At 41.7% G+C, this 8,399-nt stretch overlaps 1 protein-coding gene across 2 annotated transcripts in view; it reads right to left on the bottom strand.

Moving 5' to 3' along the window:
- Positions 1-4,626: 4,626 nt before the first annotated feature.
- ARHGAP18 (Rho GTPase activating protein 18) overlaps positions 4,627-8,399 on the bottom strand; it is a 68,567-nt gene continuing 64,794 nt past the window's right edge. For both annotated transcript variants that reach the window (XM_085055975.1, XM_085055976.1), the window contains exon 15: positions 4,627-7,009. In XM_085055975.1, coding sequence (XP_084912101.1) covers positions 6,918-7,009 — 92 coding nt within the window. In that variant the 3' untranslated portion in view covers positions 4,627-6,917. The remainder of the gene's footprint in view (positions 7,010-8,399) is intronic.

Here is an 8,399-nt window from a genome sequence, read left to right as displayed (position 1 = left end):
AGTGGGGAATGTGGGCATTTTCTTCTGATTCTTCTGAGAAGACCTTGGGTGAAAAAGCTCTGCATGGAAGGACAGACACATTTGGTCTACAGACTTGGCTGTAACATTTTCTCAATTCAGAGGGAATAAGAATAAATAAGAATCCTCTTCTGAAGTACTCCATTTCATGTTCAAATAATGGCTTATCATTACCTGAACAATACTTCAACAAAAACACTTTTATTAAGTAAAAAACCCCAAACTATCAACAGAGTAATTCTCTCACATTTTCTTCTACCATCTAGCCAAGGCAAAAATGTAAGAAGAAGTAGGATAACCTCTCAGCAGAGATCTATAAAAAATAAAAACGCATCACCTTGGTAGAAAAAATTGAACCATTTAAAAGGTTTTTGCATAGTATGTTTTCTGATCTTTTTTCTACCTTTTTTCAAAAACGTAACTGAACTTCTAACTATATCAGAATTGTCTGTTCTCTCATTGCTAAATGCTAAACGCAATGAGAGGAATTTTTTTTTCAGTTCACAATGGCATGTTAAAAGCACCAGCAGATATTTTTGCCAGTACTCCAAGGTTGCACAGTAAGGTTTCAGTCCTATCATAACCCAAAAAAAACCTACTTATTTCAAGATCAGCAGTATTCCAAATGGATATCATCTGGCTGCATCCTAAGATTTTGCTGTCATGGAACGAAAACGCTGCACTGAATGAGGCCAATGCACAGCAGGCAGACTGGAATACTTCAGTGGGCACCTCTCTGCTCTGTCTTTCACAGACATGCAAAGCCCCACGACAGCCTCAGCACTACTGCACCTACTCAGGTTCCTGCTGGAAGAAACTCTCTTTGCACAGCCTGAAGGAGAGTTATGAATAAAGACTGCTTCTGGCAGACTGTAGCAGAGGAGGAACATCCAGAATAAGGGATCAGAAGCTCATTTGCCTTGCAACTAACAGAGCACAACGTGGGAACATATTAGAATATAACCAAGACAACTAAATTAGGTAAGACATACTATAAATTTCAACTAAGTCAAAAATCAGAAGGCGGCAAGATTTAAAACAAAAAGTTCGTCTCAGACTAGGGGGAAAAGTGAATAAGCAAGAAACCAGTTTCCAATTCCTAATCCAATGCAGTTCAGGGTTTGGAAAACCTCAGATGTTTCTAAGCAATTACGTGTTCCTTCGTTTAATCTGGATCATTTGGAGTGTGTTGTACATCTGCATCTCGATAACCAGCAAGGGATATCCAATAATCTTCTCAAGCCTGCGATTTTCTGCTGTGCAAACCTTTCTCTACTCACAGTTTCACTGTGTCTAGAGGACTGGACATCAAAGTTGTCCCTGCCTGAAGCACCATCTCAGATACATCAGTTATGTACTGCATGAGCCGCAGCATGAGAAAAGTGCATTGAGCTGAATGCATAACTTGGCGCAGCTGCCAGGACGGATGGCATGAAAGCAGACAGGAATACACGGCGGCCACTTCTCCAAACGGAGCTCCAAACGCCGCTCCAAACGCCCTGCTGCCAAATCCCGCTGGCTGGCTGTGAGCTCCAAGCACAGCATTCCTCCACAGCCAGACCGTGTGTACGGTCTCTCTCACGCCTCTGCTCCGGTGCTAAATAAGAGTGGAGTTTGTGCTGTCCCCTCCGCACAGAGCGGAGCAGGGCGGAGCGCAGCCCCGCACCGCCACCTGCCGCCGCCCCCGCCCCGGGAATGAAAACACGGATAGAGCAGCGGGGGAAAGCCAGGACACCGAGATACAGCCGCTTCCTGGGATTTCTGTCCCCGAGGGCTGCCCTGGGACATGGAACAGAGAAGTGCGTGCTGTAGGACTGACCCTCCGCTCGGCCCGGCAGGCGGTGAGTGACAGCGGGCGGCAGACACATCCTCGTGTGCAGATAACCAGGGGGCTGTGTCACCGCTCGGAAGGCATGGGAATCCCATGGGAAAGAAGCACAGAACTGGCTGCCCTGCAGACCTGATCTAGCGACACAGCATGTGAGCAGACTGCTCACGGCAACCAGGACAATTTGTTGTCAGGAGTAACCGCATTACAGACACACAGTGGCAACACACAGGGCAAAGCTCATTCGATAGGTGAAACACAGAGACTGCGGCTCTCAGTGCAAATGAGCATTAGTTAGTTTTACAGTGGCACAGGGATGATGAAGGATCCTTTCAGTCATCCCAAAATGGAGTATCAAGACATGGTAATATCTGCAGGGCTTTTGAATCACTATCACCACCACTTCCATATGATTCACGAATGGCAAGTTCCATTCCACCACCATTCCCATGATGGTTTAAAACCTGCAAGTGAAGGCTATCCTTTGATACTGCCCAGTTTTAGATCAGATTATTCCCCAGGGGGAAGGTAATTCCCAACAGCCCTACAAGCAGAAGATGAGAGGTACTACTATCCACTTCACCAGTGTCAATGCCCTCAGCTGCAGGTCCAGCTCAGGCTGGAAAGGAGCTCAGTCCATAAGGAGGCTATGGCCACGAGTTGTACTAACCAGAAGTTGCAGAGGCTGCACCCCAAAAGCCAGCCCAGGAGAACTGCAGCTTCAGCAACAATCACCCAGATCACGACAACCAAGGAGGTTCAGAAAGCAGGTGGAAACACAAGCAAGTGCTTTCTCAGGCCTCCAAAGGCCTGATGCCAAATCCTACTGGCTGGCTGTGAGCTCCATGCACAGGCCTTCCTCCATGGCCAGAGCATGTGCATGGTTTCTCTCATGCTTATGTTCTGGTGCCTAAATAAAAATGGAGCTTATGCTGTCATTTCCCCACTGAACCTAGGACTCCTACTACCTACTTTTATGAAGCTCGTAGAAGCTTAATTATTTTTTGACACATGCCTTCCCTCCCACTGCATTTGCCAAAAATTACTAAAGTCTGCCAACAGATTCAAAAGTAATTAGGGGAAGACACACACAAAGGTAGCAAGATTACCCCAGATAAATTTCCTTTGGAAACCCAGCTAAAAATTACAGCATTGTATTTATTAAAAGAATCCCCTGAAGCCATATTCGTGATTGCTATACTGCAGTTACTGGCAATATAGTAGATTTTTAAAGCAATTTTCGGATTGTCATATTTGGTTTTTACAAATCAGATTGATTTCACCCTTTCTAGCCACAAGCCAGCCATTTATGAACACTTTTCCAATCTGTTAAATGGGGATGATAGGTACTTACCTACCTCAGATGTGGTCTGTGTATAAACACAGTGGTATGAATATCTTTAAAGCATTACTCCACATAAAAATATTATTATAAATATTGCTTTAAGACTAGCACATACACATTTTATACTTTTTGAATGGCTGCAACCTTTTAAAGATAAAAGCACAAGAGAAAACTAATACTAAGGTATATTTAAGTGTGATACTGAGGAAATTATTCCTTTAGCAATCTTTCGCCAAGTTAGCTTGCTGCTGCAATTTAATTCAGTACTTAGGAAGAGAGTGTGTTCCACTGGACACTTCTATTGCTTTTAAGAATGTCTGACAAAGAAATAATGGTCTGGGAAAAGTTTCAAGCAGACCTTTCTCAAACATTTCCTTCTTCATTGGTGCTCACTGCCAAAAAGTGCATCTCCTTATCCTTGAATTCATCTCAGTCATGCCACTGCATATTGAAAGACCTGACAGAAACTCAACCAGTATTTCCAACGCATCCAGACCCATTCATCTTCCTGCCCCCCTACTGTCTTCTTGAAACCTCAGTGGAATGCTCACAGACACTGCTTGATGACTTGCAATGTGAGATAAACCTGCCTCACTGCTGCTCACACAGGGGGCAGGTGTTTGGGATCACAGCTTTCCTCCTGGCACCCATGGAGATCCAGGGATGGTGCATGTGCTTCACTCAAGGTGGGGAAGAACAGGAGGCTATGGAACGAGTGCAAACTCTGCAGTCTTTGAGGAAGGACAGGCAGTGTGAGGAATGTGTCTACACCCCATACAAGAATTGTGGACCTTTCCTCTTCCTCCCCCAATATACATCAGATGATTTTTGAGCACAAAAGCAGCCTTACATGCTCCACAACATCCAGGCAGTGGTAAGAGGGACCATCGCCTACTTCCCCACTCCTTCCTCTCCTCAGTCCCCAGTCCTCTGCCTGCACAGGGTTGCACACTTAGCTTGCAAATCATTAATCTGTCAGCTGGGTGAAAAACACCCTGCATATGTGTTTCCCAAGTCATCAGTCAAACAATGGTGGCCTGCCAAATTACCCCAAATAAACAACTAATGCAGCATTGTCTTTTTAATTATAAAAAAATTTTATCAGCTTACCTGAGTGTTTTGGATGTCCCACTTGTACCTTAATTTAATTACTTAATTATGAGGAATTAAGAGGCAGTATTTTCAATAAGTGCTGAGAAGTCTCCTGTTCCTTCACATATGTCCAGTAATTGCTATACTACAGATTTAGCAAAGGCGTATTACAATTACAGCAAAGTTCTAAACTTCTCCAAGACTTTAAGTTAATGTCTCTTGACATCACAAAATGACAAGTTCTCTACAAAGATGTAAAATGTGAAATTACAGAATAATCATCACCTAGTGTCATTTGGGTATGTTTTATGCACAAATATAAGAATTTGAATGAGAAAAGAAGTCAGAAAAAACAATATTTAATTACAAAAGAACGTTTTTAAATTAAAAAAACATAATGGCACTAAACCAAAACCAAAGTTATTTAAGAGATCATAACCACAGGTTGGTTGCAATTTTATACTGAAAATGTTAGGAACAGCTGTTCCTATCATCTGCACTTTTCTCCTGATTAAAATAACACCTAGAGTTCCAGTAACAAGAAATCTTTTACAGAACTATAATGTATTATGAAAACACACATCATTTTTGTATTACATGTCAGAAAACCCCTTTATATTTATTATACTAGATTCATAAATGTTTACCTAAGCACTGTACTGTTTTGCTACTCTATTTCTTACATTTGAAGAACAGGGATTGTGGTTTGTTCTATAGACAAACATAATTTGTCTTAGAGGATTTGCCCATAGTGGCACAGTGCTATACCACGTGGGGACACCCAGGTAGATGGAGCATCGAGGGCAGTACAGTCACATCAGAACAATTTCCTGTTTCACTCATCCTGCTTTTCAGAACCAACCAGTGCTTCCTCTTCATATGAAGACAGCCTTTGACTCTAAGAAACAATAAATACAAATGGTCCCAAAATTGTTCACATGCTGTGGATAACTAATCAGCAGATGTTTAATTTTTCATTCAGAATTCTATTTCAATGTTTGTATATAAAAGGGAGAGTTCCAGTGGTTACTTTGTTAACACAGTCAGGACCTATATCCAAAGCTCAGCAGAAAGGTCCTCTATTCTTTTAATCAGCTTTGATCACGTAAAAAGAAATGTAATTTGGTCCTTGATTGTATGTAGAATATTCTTTATGAGGTCAATATAATTCTGTGTGTGCATTGACAAAAAGTATTTCATTCTGAGGATACAATTTCACAGTAGTTACTTCAGGTAGTCAGCACGCCGGTGTAAACACTTGAGCACAGCTGAGCTAGTTTACAAATAAACTGTAAAGTGATACACAAGCTAGTGAGCCCAAAGTGCTGTGGGACTGGGGCTTTGGAGCTCCAGGCCACAGCTATTTGTGTTGCAACAAGCCTCATCAGTCTATAATTCATTATCAGTGAATTCCACGGGGAGCTTTCAGTCCTTCCCGGGAAAGGGATGAATTTGCAATAGTTCTCTGTTGGACTATTAATTTTTGAAGTAGTTTAGACAGCATCCATCAGCATCAGGGAAATCAGAAATTGATTTCTAGCCTCGTCTTGGATAGACCAGATAAAAAGATGATGGCAAGTAATATCCACAGCAGAACCTTACACTGGTTTTAAGTAAAAGGTTTAGTGGTTTGCTACCCATGAAATTTAAACTACAGTTTCCTTCCACAGTTATCTTATTTTTCCTGAAAGTTTTTATTGTGCTAGTAATTGAAAAGTTTTGGCAGTTCACAAAACTCAATCTATCAGATGTCCAAAAAACCTGAAATCAGTGTATGTAACATGGCTGCATATCACTGCTGAAAAACCTAGCAGGTCTTTCTAGTGCATGACAATATGCCAGAAAGGACAATGCCAAGAGTAGTGAGCTTTAAAAAGACTCACCTTGTTACATGATCCTTTCTTTGCTTTTTCTTTCCTTTTTTTAAAATAATCTCAAGAGTACAATCAACTGGAATAAGAATAAAATTACTTAAAAGATCTAGCAAAAAAGCTGCATAGAAAGCATTTTCACAGTTGTTTTTAAATAGTCTTCATCAAACTTTAAACTAGGATTTCCAAAGACAAAACATATTGCGTTGCAGTTTTTTTCCTGTGAAATTCACACTTACTTGGGAAATTCATATGACTGGGTTAGGTATTTTTAATACTGTACCATTCAGAAGTGCTGATCGGGATTTGGTTCTCTATTGTACTAGGATTGAAAAGACCTATACAAACACAAAATGCTACACAAACAGATTGTAGATCTCTAATATAAAGAGGATAAACACCTGTTTGAAAAATAAATTCTTCTTAAACAAGACCTACCAGATGGGAGGTAGATTAGTGCCATTAAAATATTTAAGGTACTTATATATAAAATATATAAGGTACTTATGTTCATTTCAAACATGAGTGGGAAAACTGTGCTATCTCCAAAATTTTGCTGCAAGTAAAACTGAAAGTTTACTGGTTATCACTGTTGGGTCACCATTGTTTTTGGGTTTTTTTGTTTGTTTTTTTTTTTTTTAACTGGATGAAGTTCCATTAATATAAACAATGGTTGAATGCTGAAAGGACACCCAATCCCTTCAAAACATTCAGCCTGACAACGTAAGTCCACTGATTGGGGGTTTTGCCATTAGTTGTGAGCTTAGTTCTGCTTAGGTTTTATAACCCACTCAGCATTTGGGTTGAGCTGGTATAGGTCCTTCATGTAGGTATCATCATCAAGGCAGCGCTCTCCTAGAAACAGAAAGGACAGGTGGTTACACCAGTACTGAAAGAGAAACAACTTTCAAAGTTCCTGTTACTGTTTTATTCCACATACATTTTCAAGGTCTCTCTGTGGTGTTTAACAAAGGACAATGCAAATAAAAGTTGGAAGTGCTCTTACCCTTCCTGTCTGCCTCAAGGAGAAAGGAGAACAAGAGGAAGAAGGAAGGAGGGGATGGCTGTTCTACCCCTGTGGCACATTCTAGGTTAGATTCTTCACACAGACCATGCAGATAGGAGCTCTCCTCTGTGAGGGCTTAGGAAAACAGGAGCAATATCCTGCTCCTCTCTTGATTATATAAAAAAAAAATGTTCACCTTTTCATAGAAGCCCATTAAAATTTCAGGTTATTTCCCCATTTTTAAATGCTAAGTTTGTGAAAGGCTTTTCCTTGCTAAGATATTACTCCCTATCCTGCTCATCTTAAGTCAGCTGTTCTGCATAGCACTTGTAATAGTTGCTGTCCTAGCAGGGGAAAGTAGTACAGTGTTCTTGGTGCATTACAAGCAATTAATTTATGTCTAGTAGCTATGATGAAAATAGCATTTGCTGATCCAGCACACTCTTCCCATTCCCCTACAGGCAAAGCATTATCTCATGCATTTGCAGCTCTACATCACAGCCCCTCTTCTACTCCTCTGTGCCAGTGGCTAGGGTGGATGGCTCATGCCAGACAGATGTTTCCAGTACTTGCACTCCTGACAGGACACAAGCACAGGTGGAATGCTGCAGCTGAGTTTGTCTGCCAGCTCTTTGGACTCCTTTTGCAGAGCAGGCAAGACTCCCTGCTCAACCAGGCGCAGCTTCCATCTGCTCTCTCCAGGATTTTAATCCAAACCTCTGTGACCAGTACTGCCCATGTTGCTGAACTAGGCCCTCTCCTCCACACCATGCAGCATGTTCAGGCAGTGAGAGCACGGGGATAGTGCTTTGCCATGTCCCTATCCAGCCAGTCCTGGGCACAAAGCAGTGGTAGAAGTCCCATTTAGTGCCCTGGAACCCCACAGTGTACTGAGTACTCAAAAAATATCTGGAGATCTCAGCAGCTCCATCTGCTAGGGGACAGGATCACAGCACTGTGTGTGTCACAATCATGGGCATAAGCATAAGGATATGAGTGTGCCATGAGCTCCTTGAGTCATCTTGCTTTTGGGCTCCCTCTACGTGAGTCAAGCACGTGGGGCAGAGAGACAGACAGCAAAGGTCAGGATAGCTGGTTTACTTAAACCTGTATGGCAGGTTAAAGGCAGTGAGGTTCTCTTACCTTAACTGAGAGAATTAGCAAGGACTAGTAAGGACTGATTAAAATTGAAATTCTCTGGAAATAAACCATTCTGACAGAAAAAACACCTGAGCTTTC

The sequence above is a fragment of the Lichenostomus cassidix genome, chromosome 3 (genome assembly GCF_008360975.1).
Source record: "Lichenostomus cassidix isolate B80296 chromosome 3, HeHo_3.0, whole genome shotgun sequence".
Lineage (NCBI taxonomy): Eukaryota > Metazoa > Chordata > Aves > Passeriformes > Meliphagidae > Lichenostomus > Lichenostomus cassidix.
The sequence above is the reverse complement of the archived record's forward strand: the minus strand, read 5'-3'. Positions and strand labels throughout refer to the sequence as shown.